The sequence below is a fragment of the Aulostomus chinensis genome, chromosome 15, assembly GCF_037954235.1.
Source record: "Aulostomus chinensis isolate RoL2024-O1b breed Wild chromosome 15, RoL_Achi_v1.0, whole genome shotgun sequence".
NCBI lineage: Eukaryota > Metazoa > Chordata > Actinopteri > Syngnathiformes > Aulostomidae > Aulostomus > Aulostomus chinensis.
In genome coordinates, this window is record NC_141334.1 from 20,005,646 (window position 1) to 20,025,549 (window position 19,904).

Here is a 19,904-nt window from a genome sequence, read left to right on the forward strand (position 1 = left end):
GTCAAATCAAAAATCGATCTAATGAGGGAAAAGGCTCAGTAACAAAAACTCAAAGTCACTCTGATGAGGAATACTTAGCTAAACAAAGTAACAAAGAAATTCAAAGTTCAAACAAGATAATGAACATGGCATGGACAAAAAAACCTGACCAGACCAAATTATCAACAAAAGCACAAACCTGACAAAGCATGGAATGAAATTGCAAATGGAAGATGATATGGATTGGGGTAGCACAGTTTGACATCAAGGACAAGACAAACTAGCACCAGACAGAGCAAAACACAGACTACATATTCACGTGAGGTGATTGGAAACAGGTGGACACAATCAGGGCAGGGAAGACAATCAGACCGATGGGAAAAACACCAGGGGGAAGGGGAAGTTACCAGAAACGAGAGGAGAGTTAAATTTCAAAATAAAAAAGGAAGCCGCGAGCATAGAACATAGACACAAGGCAAACAAAGAACACCACTACATGCATGGACATGACAGATTTCTATATTGACACTCACTGATGTTCACAACAGTTTGGGTGGGGGGATCTTCAAGGTGAATCACTGCTAGCTTGATAAAATTACTTTAATTCATTTGATACCTTTTAAAACTTTATTGTGACAGAGGAGAATTACCTTGAAAATGCAAAAAAAGACAGCAATATCATGAAGTGCCATCCATCCATCCATTTTTGTCCGCTTATCCTGTTAAGGGTCGCGGGGGGGCTGGAGCCTATCCCAGCAGGGCAAGAGGCGGGGTTCACCCTGGACAGGTCACCAGTCCATCACAGGGCCAACACATAGAGACAGACAACCATTCACAATCACAGTCACACCTACGGTCAATTTAGAGTATCAATCAGTCTCATCCCCAATTGCATGTCTTTGGACTGTGGGAGGAAGCTTGAGTACCAGAGAGAACCCACGCAGGAACAGGGAGAACATGGAGACTCCACACAGAAAGAACCTTCTTGCTGTGAGGCAACAGTGCTTACCACTGCCCCACCGTGCGGCCCTATCAAATAAATATGAAATACTGAAATATGATGGATGTAAGTAAGATATGAAATTAAATTATGGTCATCTTCAGACCACAATGCTGATATAAAAAGAAATTGGGACACGGAACGGATTATACCATGCAACACAGTAACTTATACGTTTTTCTACAGAGGGAAACAAGACCCTTAAACTAAATTCAGTCTGATTACTGAGAACATCCTTCATTTTCCATCTCGCTTTATCAGGACACGAAATGTGATTTTGCCAAAAAGTCAGATTCCTCTTTTGGAAAAGTTCAATTTTTTTAGGGCTTTCCCATCCTAACAGTGAAAAAACTGTTCCCATTCAGCCTTACCGTGGTACTGGCTGAAGTATTAATTCTCAGTTGGGTTTTCTGAAGGAGATGTGAGGCCATGAAACCATGAACACATACTGTTTGTTTGTTTATTTGTTTGTTTATTTGTTATTCCTTGTATTTTCCTTCCTGTTCCACTTGTAATGAGTACGTAAAAAAATGAATCGAGATTTCTACATCACCCTCCTTGATATTGGGGGGTAAACTATTCTGCAATGTACATCACTATCGGTTTACCTTCACAACTTAAGATATTCATGTAAAATTTTCTTGACTACAATAAATAAAAGGTTACACCGGATCTTCCTCTGCCATTATATATCATGAATCGGAGCTGTACTTTCGGTCATGCCACACAGCTGCTTTGTTCCATCTGTGCTTATTTGCCTCCACTTGTCCTGGAAAACACACTGTCACGCCTCTGGTCTGATATGACATGTTGCAGCAATACATTGTACCTTCAGGTTTTAAGTACTATCAAATTCAAGTTTCCTTTCCATGAAATAAGGCATTCATGAGGCTGCCAGACATCTCCATTATTTATTATCACAATGAAATGCACAGACGTTGAGTCAGTATGTCAGTTCTGATGCACAGGTATTGATCAGACAAGTGGTGATAAACAGAGACACATTTGGTGTAAATGGGGAGAGAGGCGATGTTGCACACAAGGAGAGGACTCTGTTACTGGAAATCAACATTCTAAACTGATCGTTCGACCAAAAACAGCCCCCTTTTTTAATTTATCCTTGCCCAGTAAAAGCATTTAGTGTGTGTGTATGTGTGTGTATGTGCTTGCAAGGCAGATATACACTGCCCTCTTTATCCATCAGCCCCGAAAGAGTATTAACTGCATTGCAGCACTCACTGAGCATGTGCCAGCAAATTGTGAACCCGTGGAAGTCCTCTCAGAAGATCCCTCCTGCTGCTCCTTTCTTTCACTTCTCCTCATTTGCCTTCTCCTTTGTCCTTTGCCATCCTATTTCTTCCTCTCTTCATCTCTTCAATCAAAGCCATCATTTTCAAAGTTGCAGGCACATCTTCTATTCTTCCCATCCCTCACCCTTTGTCATACTGTAATCCCTGCCCTCAGTACATTACACAATCACATCTAACAGCACATAACCCCGACATACACCATCCTCACTTCTCCTGGAGTACAAACAGCTACATAACCAGTAAATTATGTAATCCACTGTATAAAGCTTCTCTCTCGACTGCTGGCCCTGTGCCATGTCGGTGCTGTACTTTCTGTCATGCCACATGTCTGCTTTGTTCCATCTGTGTTCATTTGCCTCTGTTCATCCTGTAAACGTAGTATCATGCCTCTGGTCTGGCTCACACTACACCCCCCCCCCGCAAACACACGCACAAAGGCACACACATACCCCCCCCCCCCCCCAACCTCAGCTGTAACACTAGATGCCTTCTATCCATTTTCTCTGCGGCTCCATCTCCTTTTCTTTCACACTTATATCATTGCTCACACTCTGGTCATTGACTTTGCCATTTGTTTGCCGCCCCTCAGCCAAATGACACCCCCCATTCCTTCCCTGCTGTGGTCTGCTCTCCTCTGCTGCGCCTCTGGCTGACCCCGTTCTGTAGCAGTGGTTGCTATGGAACAGCAAATCAGCCATTTAAGCAGTAGCACACTAATGGACTAGCAGACAGTAAACAGAAACTACAGACTACATCAAAAATAAACGACTCGACACACAAACACACCCAGCGGGAACATTTCGTTCCTGTTTCTCTTTGCTTAGAGGATGAAAATGTTCACTCAGGTGCTCATCATGTCAAGAAGCTGATGATTCAGTTCCTCATGTCACCATTCTTTTCAATTACAGGACTGTATCCAGTTAAACCAGTACAAACTGAAGAGTGAAATTGGAAAGGTAAGTTTGTCTGTTTCATACTTTTTGCCTGGGTTAGAGGTTAAAAGTTATGAATTGTCTTTATTCTGCAGATAGTTATTTTTGTTTTCAATAGAGGAACACACTGTACATCCCCTATAGTTATAGCTGCAAGATACCAGATGAACGTTCCAGGTATAAACTTGGATTAAATTGGCACTCTCCACTTCTTCCACTTACAGAAATTCAAACAAGCTATGTTTGATTTACCATAGCAGAATACTAAGGGGTTGCACCAGACCGTTCTTTGGTGTGCTGGAGAAATATCTGGCTCCAAGATACAAAGTTGTGGTTTAGCACGTCTGTCTGGTTATATATTTCACATATTTTCCACCAATTTTTACACTGTTGGATATAAACTCTTATTAGTAGCTGCTCAACTTCCACTTTCCCGTAAAAAAACGTTAATTTTGAACCTGATCTCGGACACGATGGCTACACCCACTGTAAAAAAAACCAAAACAAAAACAATATAGTTTTTCATTATATTGAATGGATCTGCCCCAAAAATATTTGGGTTCTTCCTAAGCCAATACTAGAACCTTCCACAAAGTTTGGTGAAAATTGGCCTGATAGGGTTTCGTTTTGTTTTTTTTACAATAGTCCTGCTAACACACAAACCACATAGAAAAATTCTCCCCCTTGGCAGTGAGAATGAGCCGGGCTTGAAATGGGCTAGATGTGGGTCATATTGGCTGACCTGTGGCTGACAGCCGCCTCATTTAAGGGCAAAAGTTGGGCATAAAGATGAAGTCCAGTACAGTATCATAAACCCCAAGACACACACAGCTAATGTGGATACTCAATCTGACCGTACCCTAGACCGGTCCATGTGCTATTTAATAAAGCAACTCTTGAATTTTTGGCCCCTAAAGGATTCCCATAAATGTGCATGTAAATTGAAATTGCGTTCAGGGGGATCCATCCATCGTCATCTTCCGCTTACTAGTAAGGGTCGCAGGGGGCTGGAGCCTATCCCAGCATCTACGGGCAAGAGGCAGGGTTCACCCTGGACAGGTCACCAGTCCATCGCCAACATAGAGAGACAGACAACCATTCACACTCACAGTCATACCTACAGTCAATTTAGAGTATTCAATCAGCCTAGTCCCCAAATTGCATGTCTTTGGACGGTGGGAGGAAGCCGGAGTACCCGGAGAGAACCCACGCAGACACGGGGAGAACATGCAAACTCCACACAGAAAGATCCCGTGCCCGAGCCGGGACTCGAACCCCAAACCTTCTTGCTGTGAGGCCACAGTGCTAACTAGTGCACCACCGTGCAGCCTGCATTCAGGGGGATAATGACTTAAAATTAAAAAGCTACAAAATTGCTTTCAAAGAATTAGCTGCTGTAAATAAGGAGATGCTCATTCTTTTGACCATGAAATGAAAGAAAAATTTAGTGCAACACACTCCGATGAATGAACTACACAGTACAGGAGTATAATCAGGTCTTAAATGCATTTGCGAAGCTGCTACCTAGTTTTGGAAGGTTTTACTCTCTTATGTTCAACAATTTTCTCTCCATGTCTTTTGAATAATTACACAAGGCAAACATGCAAATAAATCCTGGTTCATTCCTAACTGGCACTTTTGGCTGCCCAATACAGCCATGATTACTAAAATGGAGTAGGTATAGTCCTTCAGGGGGGTATGCCAAAACAGTGTAGTATTTTCTCAAATTACTCAATACAAAATAAAACTGTTTATATATTTTCCATTTGTATTCTCTCCTTTTTTTTCCCCTTTTTTTCTCCTTTTTTTTTAGGGCTAGGTGTTTTTCTTGCTGAGCCCCCAGTATGTCCATTTCTGTCTTGACACAGAAAAAATAACAGTCTTAAGTAATATTTTGACTATCTGTCAAGCTTAAATATAGATAAATGGTTGGTTGGACTGGGTGGACCCATCTGCTACAGGGCTTCTTACAGAGCTAGCATTCATGTTAAGCATTAATGTTAGCAGTGCTAGTGGTGCTAGTACCATCTGTGGAGGAGGTAGGGGGTACACAGCAGGAGGCTTATGTTTCAGGGGTAGAGGACCTGAGCAAGTTTGGAATAACTGACTCTATTTGATAGCGTAATTTGTAATCAGCTTTGAGCCACTTATTATAACAGAAATGCAGTAAAAAAGGACTGGATGGTAAACATGGCAGTGGCAGTGTATGTGGGAAGAGCCCTGCTGCACAGCGACAAATAAAACTGTTGTTTTTGAATGGGGACACTGCAGTCTTCAGAATCCCCCGTCAGTGTGGTGCTGCCATCTGTTCTCCAAGTGATGCTTCAGCTTTCCTTTTTCATGCTAACTTTGCTGATGAATCACTCATTAGAGAATGTGTTATCATGAGCATTCCTCTCTCCATTGTTCTATTTCAGGGCTCCTATGGTGTGGTCAAACTTGCCTACAACGAGGATGATGACAAACATTATGTAAGTGTGAATGCTGGTTTTACACCTCTGCAGCTTGATGTTTCTTTGGGTTTAGCAGCTGAAAGTCAGTCAAATTCCCTTTGAGCTCTCATCAAGCCTCTCAGCCTCCATTGTCTAGACAGAACTGCTCCACGGGGTCTCCCAGAGCTATTGATTTTTTTCTACCCACTTCTGCCTTATTGCTTCACCGCCAGTTTCACTCACTCAAATTGCATCAGTTGCTTTGAAGAAACTTCTAGTGCCACTTACAGTTAATCCAAGACATTATTCTGTTGCTTTGTGTGTCAGGGAGTTGCTTAAGGCCATGAGGGGGAATCTGGATTGTAGCCTGACATGACATCGTTTTAGGTTTTCCATCAAGGTGATTTGTTGCTACAAAATCTCTGAATTTAAGTCTGTGTGTATTTTAACATGGCAAAGCTGCACTCTATAGTAACAACGATGAGTCATGCAGATAGAACTATGTTTAAGATGTAGTTCTGATCTGGAGCCAGTTGGAGCTCTGAGCAAAACACCAGCAGAATGGTAAACAAGAGGAGTTGATGTGAGGACACAGATGGAGACTGAGTAAGATGTTAGAAATATTTAAAGTTTCCTACTGGAGCGTAATAAAGATTGGGATGCTAATGTTACTGCTGGATTAAACAATGAGCACCTTCAGGGCTGCTCAGAAATGCAGCACAGTTATACTCCACTACTTGTACATTTTGTTGTCTGTCAATAAATCTGAAGGATATTTGCAGGATTAATGAGGTCTTGATTTGGTCCATAATGAGGCAGAAAACAGTGAAAAATGCCTTTGTTTGCTTCATCCAAATTTAAATTTAACAGTTATTATGAATGAATTAACACTATAATAATTGTAATTTCATTTGAGTATATATATATGACGCCATTGTTTATCAAGCAACTAATAACATGCCTACCTTCTCATTATTCACACCAGTTTTATGTTTTATTTGATGCTACAAAAGGATAAAGACAATAAATTTCTCTCTCTCTTTCGCTCTCTCACTCTCTCCCTGCCGTCTGACAGTTGACAATGATTGGCTGAAAACAGATCTTTTTATTGTCTGACAACATGTATTCTTTAGTCAGAGAACTACGTCACTCTCAATGAGTTTTCTTCAAGCTGAGTGGCAGTTTTGTTTGGTTGTTTTCTGATGGAGGTCTTGTACCAAAAATTTCAAACATATATGATGTGGCAGTGAGCAGGATAACATTAACCAACTTGCCTTTCTTCAACGTTAGAGGTGCTACAATTATCCATCCATCCATTATCTACCGCTTATCCTGTTCAGGGTCGCGGGAGGGCTGGAGTCTCCTTTCGGGCGAGAGGCGGGGTTCACCCTGGACGGGTCGCCAATCTATCACAGGGCCAACACATATAGACAGACAACCATTCACACTCACAGTCACACCTACGGTCAATTTAGAGTATCAATCGGTCTCATCCCCTCTTGATGTCTTTGGACTGTTGGAGGAAGCTGGAGTACTAGAGAGAACCCACGCAGGAACAGGGAGAACATGCAGACTCCACACACAAAGATCCGTGCCCAAGCCAGGATTCGGACCTGGAACCTTCTTGCTATGAGGTGACAGTGCTAATCTGCACCACCGTGCCGCCCTTGCTACAATTATTGATTCATGTATTTGTTAATACAAGGAAAATTACATGACGCTATTTTGATAATTTTTCTCCTTTTTCAAGCAAAAACCTCAAACATTACGTGGTTTCGGACTCTGAGTATCAAGATTTTCTGCATTTGGTCATTCATTACTGGAAATTAGATTTTGGGCTGTCGGATGAACATCAGAGGCAATTTGAACACATCAGTGTGGCTCCTTGAAAATTGCGTAGAGCTTTCTTTTTCATGTACTTTTGACATTAAATCAACTCAACAAGTCATCATTTCAGAATGAAAATAGTCTGCAGATTAATCGATGATGAAATTGCAGTGGCCAGTGTGTGTGTGTGTGTGTGTGTGTGTGTGTGTGTGTGTGTGTGTGTGTTGAACCATGTAATGAGCAGTTACAACAGTAACTGTAGTTATACCTCTGAAGCTCAGATTAACTTGAACTGTTGTCAAAGTAATTCAGAGCTCTACACACAACATGTTTACTTTATTCACACATTGAGCAGGAAGCAGGATCTTTCGAAGCCTGACAGGGGCACTCCAAGTTACATGGGAAGGTCATTTTACTTGTCACAAGGAGTCTCAGTGTGCCTGTGCAAACATGGGTGTACAGTATCGTGTTTGCTGTAGCTCTGGGAGGAGCTGTCTTGTGTTGAAAAAAGAATAACTGATAAAATCATCAGGATTGTGTCAGTTTGAGGTTGAAATGTAGTTTTTAAAACTAGAAGTGTGAGGTATAAAGAAACAGACATGTAGGAAGTGACTCATCTATGTCATGACAGATACAGCTTCGTTTTAAGACACCATGCTTCTACCAGTTGCCATGAGACAGCATTCACAAGGGAGTTCTACAGGTGTGACAAATCTTTGCAATCCAATGGAAAGTTGGCATCTCCATGGGCTCCCTTGACCAAATCCCAGCTGGATGTTGCATTTTTGATCATTGCCAAAAGTGGGCACTATGGCAAACTAACGTTTATGGGACTTGAAGGTTTAGTTCAGTGAGATAATTTTGACAAATGAGCTCCACTGTTGTCATTTTTGAAGCACAAATTAAATCAATGGAAGTACAAAGCCAGTGCTGTGTTATGAAACACCACCACAGACGCATGCTTTTAACATTCCCACAACTAACCTTCAAGATTCCTCTGTTACTGCATGAGGGAGATTAATGACCACAACAACTTCCGAGTGTGGTATGTACTGATGAATATTGTCCTGTGGAACAAAAACGTAAATTATCTCATGCTTTTGTAATCCACATATATTATTTCAGGCTTTAACTGAAACCTCTATGACTTTAAGATGAGGGAATCAGACGTTCAGAAATACAAACTTATTTCCATGTTTTAGGACTCATTCTTATGCCACTCGACAATGGTCCTTGCCCACCAATGGAACAGGTCCATAATTACAGTCAGTAACTACACCTTTGATGATGTGTGAATTCAAAATTTAGTCTCTAGTGTTTTTATTTCCACCAACTACCCCTCAACCTTGACAATGATAAGACCTAGTAGTAGTATATGAAGTAGTACTGTAGTCGGGAGACAGTGTTTCAGAGCCGGCTGGAGCCTCTGGGGTGTTCCGTTTGTCAGAATCACTCCGTCTGAATACTGAGGTTCATAGAAATGAAAAACAAATTGTCCGCAGTTATTCATGCAGTTTGAAACTTTGTTTCCAGTACGTGAGGAGAGATTGATGTTGATTGTTGACACTAAAGGAAAATCTGACCTCCCAGGACAGAGTGAGGGTTATTGCGTTATTGCAGCTGTGCTCGGACGGCATTTGAATGTGGTCTGAAATAATGATGGCAATCAAGATTGGAGGAGATGAGTAAAGACGGCGTGGACAGAAATTCTGTTTCCTACCAATCTCTGTCTCAGTTTGTTTAGTATATATACATATACTAACTGTTTCCTGGTGAGAAAAATCCGAATAATGGAAGAGGTAAGATTAAGTTGTTAATGGATTTGAGAGATAAATTGTGAAATTATTTAATTTATAGGCTTCATCACGTCACTTTTTTCACAGTTCTCAACCATGGCATCCACATCTGAGGGAAAAAGAATTCAAACATCTCATCAACACTTAGGAACATTTGTCTCACCAAACTTTTATGGCTTTAGTGTTACAGTTTTTATTTCCATATTTTTCTTATATTTTGTTTTTTCTGTTTTATATTTTATTCATTTCATATCTCAATATGTTAAGACTAGGGCTGCACTGTTAATCAAATGTTAATGAAACTCTTAATATAGCCTCCTGCAATTTTCATATTTCAGGAAGGCACAATACATGTTTAAGGCCAATTGTATGTCCAATTAACATTTACTAAAACCACAAATCAGTCAAAATAACAGTGGAGTTAATGTTTTCCATATTATGCAGCCCTCAATAAAGATACGGCACAGTTGAGTGTTCTCGCAAAGATTTGCAACTCCACAGATGAGAGCAAAAACATTTTTTTTTAAATGATTGAGCGAACAGCAAAGTATCTAGAATCTTCTAACGTTTCTAACGTTTGATCTCCCTTCTTTGAAAGTTTTTGCTCTCTTCATTTTGTATTCCTTTTAACATAGCCTGACATTTCCAGCACCAGACAAGAACTATATTTCCCTTTGACCATGTACAGAATACTTCATGATATTATAGCCATAGTTAGTCCCAGTTTGTCCTTGATTCTAAAATGAACCCTGAACATTGTTATAATGATAGGATTGTCAAGTCTTATTGCTAGACTCAAGAATTACAACCAAAGATGGTGGGATTCTGAACATTGCTGGACCTTTCAAGTTTGAGAAATGCTTTACATCTACACATTAACCACACACACACACACACACACACACACACACACACACACACACACACAAGCAACTCAGGAAACTGCTCCAGAGAGGAACTGTGTTCTTGCCAAACCTAGTTTCTGCTGACTCACAGTCACGGCAGCTACGTTTTTTTTACAAAACCCAGCTTCACATCAGCAACAGTGTTGAAATATTTGGAAATGTTACACCTTACCATGAATTAGCAATCAGTGAAGTTATCCCTTGAGTTCAGACGCTCCGCTGACCTGTTACAAGGGATAATTACACAATAACAAGTCCACTGACACTACAATGTTTCTCTCTCTGAATTGTCATGCATTCAGAACTGTGTCTTTTGGTCTAAGAGTAAGTTGTAGGCAACTGGAATTCTTTTTTTGGTGTACAAGACATTTAATCTCTTATCCAACAGGCTCTTTTAGTTCTGAAGGAAGGTGAGGAAATCCGGGTATTTAACCATTAGCCTGGGAGTTGGCCAGTGCAGCCAACACCCTCACTAGTCTGTGAGTAATCTGAAACACAAAGGGCCAGGTGAGTGGCTCGCAGAGAGTCATTAACCCCCACCCTGAGACTGGGGTTATCTGGATATTGACGGGGATGGTGGTTAAATCTCCTGGTGAGGGATTTCAAAGGAGCACTGTAGGTGGCTGATAAATGATGCTGTAGGTCCCCATTGCTGTTCAGCAAGGGTCTCTCAACATCAACATAGATGGCCTCCTTGACACCTCTCTCAAACCACCTGTCCACTCTGTCCAGAATGTGAACATTGGTGTCTTCACTTGAATGGCCCTTTTCTTGAAGGTGCATGTGAAAAGCTGAGTCCTGACCAGAGGTATTGACTGTCCTGTGTTGTGCCATGCGTTTGTGGAGCGGTTGTTTAGTCTCACCAATGTACAGGCCATCGCACTCCTGGCTGCATTGCACTCCATAGATGATGTAACTCATCTTGTGTGTGGGTTTTGTCCTTGTCCTCTTTTATCCTTGGGATGGACTGTTTTTTTCTGAGGGTGTTGGCAGAGCATGTTGGTGGGTCTGAAGTGAACAGGGATATTATGTTTGGAGAAAATCCTCCTCAATTCCTCCGAGAGGCCTGCCACATATGGAACAGCCATGTTATTCCTCCTGTCTCTCTGGTCCTCACTGGAAGATGCTTGTGCTTCCTCCCTGGTTCTTTTCCTTGATTTGAAGAAGGCGGGGTTAGGACATCTACAGGTTTTGAGGACTTTCTTGATGTGTGAGAGCTCTTTCTCCTTGTTGTTGGTTTTGGTGGGAACACTGATCACCCCTAGCTTATGATCCAATGGGTGGTGGGACTCAAAGAGGGGGTATTGGTCCGTGTGCATGAGCTTACAATACACTTCAATGTGGAGGTTTCTGTCCCCCTCAGTGATAACCACACAGTCCAGAAACAGTGACCTGTTGTCTTTGGTGTCCTCCCTCGTGAATTTTATGTGTCCGTCCATGGAGTTTATGTGTTCTGTGAAGGCCTCTGCTTCGGGGGTTTTGATCTTGACCCAGGTGTCATCCACATGTCTAAAGTGGTTAGGCACTGTTCCTCTGAAGGTGCCCAAAGCTTGTTTCTCAACCTCTTCCATGTAGAGATTGACCACCATTGGGGCACTGGGGAACCCATGGCACATCCATGCTTCTGTCTGTAAAAGCCTTCTTTATATTTGAAATAAGTGGTGATGAGGCAAGGTCCAATAAGGTACAGCCACAGAAACAGCAAAAAGGAACAACCACATACTGCATGCTGAAGCAGAACACATCAGGATGAAGGTATCGGCAGCCCTCTCCAGTGCAAAGGTCCCCCCTTCCAACTGCACCATCTCTGAAAGGAAGGCCATCACATCCCTGAGCAAGGACCAGAGCATCACCATCCTACCAGCACACAAAGGGAGATGTACAGTAGTCCTCAACACAGACTGCCATGCCAAGATCACCTCACTCCGAAGCAACATTGACATCTATGAAAGCCTAAAGTGGGACCCCACCAGCAGCAACAGCCAAATCCAACTGGATCGAGTTGAAACTATGGTGTCCTTTGATGTCAAATCCCTCTTCACGTGCATACCCACGGACAAGACAGCTGAGACGATCAGACAATGGCAACAGCAGGACGACTCCTTACACACCAGGACCAGCTTCACCCTGGACCAGATCTGCACTTCATTGGACCTTCACCGAACTCTTAGACTACCATGACCTGGATTACTGAGAACTTTCACCCTCAATTGTGTTCTTTATTTCTTTCTACTTTTCTTTGCTGTTTATGTAACTTGTGAATTTGTCATTGATAATTGTTTTCATTAGTCACCACCTGTATGTATCTATTATCACACTCTCTGACTTCAATTACTTTTTCCTCTTCTAGGCCATGAAAGTTGTGTCCAAGAAGAAGTTAATGAAGCAGTTTGGTTTTCCACGTAAGTAAAAAAAAAAAAAAATCGACATGATGCACATGGCTCCACAGTAAGTACAGAACAAAAGACCAAACAAGATCACAATCCAAACACTCAGATGATAGTTTGTCATGACCTTTCAAAGTCATTCAACTGTATTTGTCAACTACAAAAGATGTTGACAGTCAGTGCATTGATATGTGACTCTTCAAAGCAGCAAGAGACAGTTAGCAGAGTTACAAAGTATTGAAGGAGCACAACAGCATTATTTATGAGCACAGGGTTTTGAAATGAACCCCTAACAGGATAAGCAGTAGAAAATGAATGGAAAAATGGAAATGATTTTGAAATCATGACAGCAAATGCCAAACTTAAGAAGTTACCAATCATCAGGACTCACAAACTCAAACCAGCATGAACAAGCTTGTCAAGTGTGTTCAGGAAGTTGTTTTTGGAATAAGCATCGATCATAGATGTGCGGAGGACATATTTAAAGTTCAAAGGAAATTAAATGTGATGAAGAATTAATCCACTGATTAATGGGTGACTCCAACAGTTAACATCATGTGCACCCAAGAGCTGGTGGTACTTACATGAAAATACAGGTTTTGATCTTTCTTTTCACATGCATGTGTGACAAGTTGAAAATCACAGTTTGCCCCGGGGGCTTTGCTATCTGTACAAGTTGACCTGTGTCGCCGGTAAGAAATCAAATATATAATTTGTGAGAACTGTAGTTAAGCAACATGGGACAAAATCTGTACCTTGTCAAGAGTAAAATGTCTGTGGTGGTCTACAGGTCGGCCACCCCCAAGAGGACCCAAAGCAGCCCAAAGAGAGCAGCCCAAAATCTTAGGACCTCTGGAACGGGTCTACCAAGAGATTGCCATCCTTAAAAAACTGGACCATATCAACATTGTTAGACTAGTGGAGGTGAGAATTCTTCTGCACCCACAAATTTAATGGTTGCTGCATTTGTGTTCAGAATCCAACCAGTATTCACATAACATACCTTGCTGACCTATGAGTATTTCCTTCTGGGTCAGAAACATAAGATCCTTTCGCATATGCATGCTCAGATCCGGATATATGGTTGAAACAATCTCGCCACACACACACAGGAGCAGCTGTGGGTGCCATACATCAGCAGGAAGATGTTGAGTCCATCTCTTCTTGGTCTCTGTGTCTCACAGAGCTAGCATTAATGTTAGCATTGCTAGTCCAACCACTGGTGGAAGTAGAGGGCGTACACAAAAGGATGTTTCAGGGGATACAGGAACTTCAGGAGCCACTGATCTTGACTACTGGTAGTATGTAGACTCTTAGCTTATTGTATAAATTGCCAGTACAAATGCTGTAGACACAGCACTCCTCTTCACTGGACAATGTTTCCTTCTTGCAGTATGATTAGTTTCTCTGATAATATCCTGTTGACATCCACAAAAGGATTTAAATTCAGGATTATCCCTTACAGCTTCATCTTCAAGCCACCTCACTGGCTGTGCACCTGAACACATTGTTTTTCTTTAAATTTATGTCATATCTGTTAATGTTAGTTCAGAAAAGGCAGAAAAGCTCTGTGCAGTCAGGAAGCAGGTGGGGGAAATAGATGGATTTAGCCTGGAGCACATATATGTATTTTTTCTCTGGACCTTTATCCTACATAGCTGATACGTTCTTGAGAAACAAAGCTTTCTCTCAATAAACATATTCTTTTATTCACGGCAGCCAACCATCCCAATTGTGAAAGTCTAAACATGGGAGCTCCAGTTTCAACTGAGGTAGTCGTTTCTGAAAGATGAGACTCTATTAAAGATGTGACTCAAGACACCCACCGTTCCTTTGGGATGTTATAAGTGTTTTTCAATCTTATCCAGATGGCAGGGCCTTTGCCACCGTGGTCAGGAGTTACTCTGCAACAGTCAGTCGCTAGGAACATTGTCTGGCTTGCTCAGGTGTGAGGCTGCTGCAAATATAACTTCAAAGTAGAAGTTGATTACTTTTGCCCCTGTATGCTCACTCCAGATCTGAACACACATACACACACTGCAGCAAGTAGTGTATTTACTATCTTCATGGTAACCTGTCACATTAATTTATTCTTTTGCATGCATCCCTAGCCCTTTATCTACCTTAAACCAATTAGAACTGAATGCCAGCTAAATTCTCTGTGGAGTTTTTTGTGAGATTTTATGTGCAGTAGTCAGTGCTGTCCTATATTGCCAGTATTTCTTAGACAGACACTATCAGCTCTTCTGCCTATCAATTGATTATTGCAGACAATTTTTTTTTTTTTTGTCCATGATCTATTTTAAGGTGTTATGGGGGAAAAAACAAACCCAACAATGTTTTTGCTGCCTCACATTGCTTCTACTACTACAACAAGCTGTTCATTTAAACCATTATGAACATTGTGTGTTATGTACTCATTTCTGAATAGTTTCTGTCTCTTTATGAAGGAGTGTTCACAAGGGTTACTGCCCTGGATCCGTGCTGATCACCACAGAATGAGCTGTCTTTTTGTCAGTTTATTTTAAGGATCCCCATTCGTTGTCAGCGCTCCATGTGCCTAATGTATTTCAACTGGAACCTAATTCTGACCAACACTGAAACAGTCATCAAACTCACTTACTTATGCGGTACATAGCCTTTTTTATAACCCCATTATTATCAGTGTGGCATTGAAAGGAAAGCAGACAAAACCATGGTTTCTGGGGGCCAACCTTTCTTAAGGTTGTGCAGCATTAAACTTACTTACTCAGGATACTGGAGGTGTTCCCTACTTCATCTATCCCCATTCCCATGATGGCAATATGTGAGCGTTGGGAAAACTTGCTTAGCCTCTCTCTCCAGCTTTCTGTTCATTCATTTGCTGGGGCTGCGCTTGGGTCAGGATCACATTCATTAGGGGTATCCAACTGATTCCTTTGAGACTGCAGTCCAGTCCATCTCATAATGAATAGACGTTTTTCTCTCATTTTGAAACATGAAAAGCCTACGCAGTGAAACAAATTAAAACAGATGAGAGCCAGTTGGCCATTTGTCACAGATGGCTGGGAAGAGACCATATAACTTCACAGCTTCACACTCACTGAGGCATGCAGATGTTGTGAGAGGAACACTTTTATTAAAACCCAAACCTCCATTTTTGTAATTTTCTGCAAGTCTTTTAATGCATCTCCCAGTGCATTAGTTAACAGCCAGAGATGAAATGACTATCTTTGTAATGGTTTGTGCTTTGCACAGCTCATTAGCTGCTTATAGACTGTTGTTTTTTTACTCATTAGAGAGAGAAAAATAATGTGTAGTGCAATAAGAACAGTATTAAAGTGACCGTAGAAGCCAACATAAACTCACCGATCACAAAGGACATGAATAATAAAACATAAACAGCATTCCTAATGCTTTAGAGGTGGTTTCTTGCCCATGTTAAGCCATACACTGATAGACTTTTACTTTCACTGTGGTCATCGAAAATCACCAGAATTTATTTAAACAGCTTCAGATGGACAGCGAGTCATGTGGATTTTGAGAGATGTAAGTTGCTGTTTTGGAGAAGCAAAGCATAAACATCTGTAAAATGTAACTGGGTCAGATTAGATCATGGACCATTGTGGAGATGTTTTAGTACGTCCCAACCATGGAGAACGCTGAGCAGTATCTATAGAAGTATTTCATGAAGAGCAAGCAGTTGTCACAATCTACTCTTTATGACCTCTGCTTCTGTGGTGGCCTTTAACTGTCAAGTTAACAATTATACTAGCCTAGCTAGAAACTGAATGTTTCCAGAATGTTTTGAGAATGTCTGGTGTTAAGGACGCCATGTTTTATCATCTGGAATTATTCGGTGGTGATGATGTTGAGTTCTTTAAAGGTTAGTGGGAAGTTGATATTAAGGGAGCATTTAGGCTATTCTATAAACTTCTTTTGTGGAGAACATACATTGGATGTTCATTCATTAGTATTCACATCAGTGTACACCTTTAATCTCTTTTCATGGTGATTTTTCTGTCACTCTTGCAGGTACTGGATGATCCTGCAGAGGACAACCTCCACATGGGTATGCAGACCGTATTCTCTTGATATAAATATCCCTGTTTATGCCCCCTAAGCCCCTGTTGCTTTGCACATATGGCACCAGTAATTTTTCATTGAACTTATTTATAATTTACATCATGTCTGTCTTCCCTGTGCTCCACCTCGAGGCTCACACATTATACAGAAAGCTTCCATCAGCACTGCCAGGTCACTGTTAGTGGGGAAACATCACACTGCTTGTATGTTTAATGTGGCACATTGAGCTAATTCAGTGCTTGAGGACATGGAGTTGTGTCACCTCAGCGGCATCACTGGGCTTCATGACTAAAAGGTTCCGTCTTATGTGTTCCCTCTCCCTCCTTTCTTCTGACAGTGTTTGAGCTGATGCACAAGGGGTGAGTAGAGAATATGCATCTCTTTTTTCAGTGATTTAAAGCGCTCATTTCATCATCAAGCAGGTATTATTTACACATGTGCATAAAAAGGATACACTCTGTTATTTAGCTTTAAAATTATGAGACGAATATTTTGTCTTGTTCCATCTGGAAAGAAGATGATAGCTGATTAATACAACTGCTCTCAGTATGACATCCATACCAAATTCACTAATAATAACTAGTTTTTATTGCATTCTCCATACATGAGATACAACTGCACATGATACTCTTGCAAGTACTGCTCCTACATCTATTGCTAGAAATATTATTTCTGCTCCCACTAATGATATGGATCATACAACTAGTACTTAAATTTAACTCAAAGGTGTTGGACTGCAATTCACGTTAATTTCCATTAGGGATTATTGGAACAATAAATTTCATGATAATCAATGCATCGTTCAGTTTAAGGGTTTTGGAAGTCTGAGATGGTGGTCCTCTACTTAGATAAAGCTTAAAGCTCCCTTTGCAACTTTTCAGGCTCTTACGTTTGTTTTTGTTTTTTTGTTTTTTTGGATGTCTATAGGATCATTATTAGGTTATTTGATCCCATAATAATGTTATGTCATTCACGAATGATTCGTTTAAAAAGAACAAATTGTTTGGGTAAATGAACTGAACTGAGTGACTGTGTTTATTTCTCAGTTCAGCTGAGCCTCTGAGTGAGTGAGTGAGGCAGTGAGCAATATTCTACGGTGAAACGTGATTTGTTCCCTGTCATCAAGGACTTGAATCACTCACTGAGTCACTTCCTGAGTGAGTGAATCCCTGTGTTTCCCTTTAGCCAACATTTATGTATAGTGACCTGCTAGCTACAAATATCAGTTGGTTCAAACTCTTTCAAAGCAGGTACGACCAAGAAGCAATGCAGTATTAAGATATCACTTTTCTATCAATACATAAATATGCAAAACTACATATAAAAAATACACAATAAATTCCCCCTTTGGGTCATAGTCGCTCAACACATCAAGATAAGATGCCCCCAGCAATGGACATGCCTACAGCCATGTATGTTTATTATATACCATATGGCTGGACAAGGATGCACCAACATTTTATACTATATAACATACCTATAGCAGAATTAAAAATATCATGGCCACCATTCAGCTTATTGCAGTGAACTTTGCGGCACCAGCCTCTGGCTGGAGGACAACACAGCCCAGAATAGCAGTCGCGGACCACCAAAACCTAATCAAAACCTGCCTCTGAAAACCTAATCAATTGTACACCTAATCCCAGGTCCAGTCAGTGCCACAGTTGGGAGTCAGCATGGTTACTTGCACAAAGCCACTGGAAAACAAATGAACACATTCAAGTTCCCCGTTGTTTCAAGACAAGGAGTCACCTTTCCATTTTAATTCCTAATACATTACATTCTAAGTCATAAATGCAGTCATCACATGACAAGAAGTGTCCATTTTGTCTCAGTAAGACCAGAGTGTAGGCATTGTTTACAGTTTAGATAGATAGATAGATAGATAGATAGATAGATAGATAGATAGATAGATAGATAGATAGATACTTTATTCATCTCCAAGGAGAAATTCACAGTTTCAGATGTATTTTAAGCTTTTAGCTTTAGATTGGACACCACATGGGTTGAATTTTGGCTGAGATGACTAAAAGTTACAGAAGTTACCAGTTGAGATGTTTTCATTCCTTCAAGTATATTGTTGATAGGGGAACTCGGTCTGTTCTGAGATTGTGTCTTGGAGACTAGATGTGATTAAGGCCGATCAATATCCATGTCCCACGCACATGGATGTAACAGAAAGTGTAGTTACAGAGGTTGTGGTAATAGGATGAATTTAATTTGCTTAATTCGTGAAAGTGTTGTAACTTCCTTTGTAGAAGCCATTTGGAGTCTTACGAGAAAGCTGAAAATACATATCCTAACAGGCACTAAGCTGGATTTAGAATCATTACAGACACATCTGATCCAATGTTTCTTCAGGACCCTCAATCTCCACTCTGATCTCGTGTGATCATCATCTCACATGTTTGTCGTCAAATTCCAGTGCTGAAAATGACAAAACTGACACTCATAAACAGTGGATTTGTTTGCCTCTGTGTGTGTGTGTGTGTGTGTGTGTGTGTGTGTGTGTGTGTGTGTGTGTGTGTGTGTGTGTGTGTGTGTGTGTGTGTGTGTGTGTGTGTGTGTGTTTTCTGCCCTGCGTGACTGCCTGGTGTGGATATGCAGGCCAGTGATGGAAGTACCAACAGAAAAGCCTTTGTCAGAAGCGCAGGCCAGGTTACACTTCCGAGATGTCATCCTGGGCATAGAGTACTGTAAGTATGTCAAACATGAGCAAATCAAGCATTACAGTCAGTGAAACAAAGTCTATATTAACAACACATGCCAGATTTTTGTTTGATCTGAGACCCTTAGACCAGCTGACTGCTAGTAAGCCTAGCATAATGAGTTGCAGTGGCTTGGAAGTGCCAGCATACCGCAGTCACAAGTCACCAAATAGCCTTTTCTACAAAACAGTCTCTGTGCAGTAAAAGAGGGGAAGCTCCAGCTATTAATCAAGACAGGCTTTGTAAGAGTGGATAAGGACGATTACATCTTGATAAACTAATATCCTGAACCTTATGTATTTGAACTAGAGTACATAGAAGAGGAACTACAGCATAACTCTAACCTGAGCAAACCAGAGGTGTGCTAACCTGCTTATCCACTACCATTTGATGTGCTAAGCTAAGTAGCAAATTTAATGTTCTAAGCTAACTAGCAGTCAGCTGGTTTCAGTGAATCTCAGCTCCCTCATACAGCACAGAGGAGAGAAGGGTATTTATCCTTTTGGCTGGCACTGGGGACAATGGAAAAATGGGTGTTTCTCAAAACAGTGGTGCGTTTCTTT

The 19,904-nt window shown here is 41.1% G+C and overlaps 1 protein-coding gene across 3 annotated transcripts in view; it reads left to right on the forward strand.

Annotated features, from left to right (window-relative positions):
• camkk1a (calcium/calmodulin-dependent protein kinase kinase 1, alpha a) overlaps nucleotides 1-19,904 on the forward strand; it is a 61,519-nt gene that overhangs the window by 29,098 nt on the left and 12,517 nt on the right. For all 3 annotated transcript variants that reach the window (XM_086179468.1, XM_086179466.1, XM_086179467.1), the window contains exons 3-9: nucleotides 3,198-3,245; nucleotides 5,639-5,692; nucleotides 12,532-12,583; nucleotides 13,359-13,492; nucleotides 16,583-16,619; nucleotides 16,971-16,992; nucleotides 19,241-19,329. In XM_086179468.1, the coding sequence (XP_086035594.1) occupies nucleotides 3,198-3,245; nucleotides 5,639-5,692; nucleotides 12,532-12,583; nucleotides 13,359-13,492; nucleotides 16,583-16,619; nucleotides 16,971-16,992; nucleotides 19,241-19,329 (436 nt within the window). The remainder of the gene's footprint in view (nucleotides 1-3,197; nucleotides 3,246-5,638; nucleotides 5,693-12,531; nucleotides 12,584-13,358; nucleotides 13,493-16,582; nucleotides 16,620-16,970; nucleotides 16,993-19,240; nucleotides 19,330-19,904) is intronic.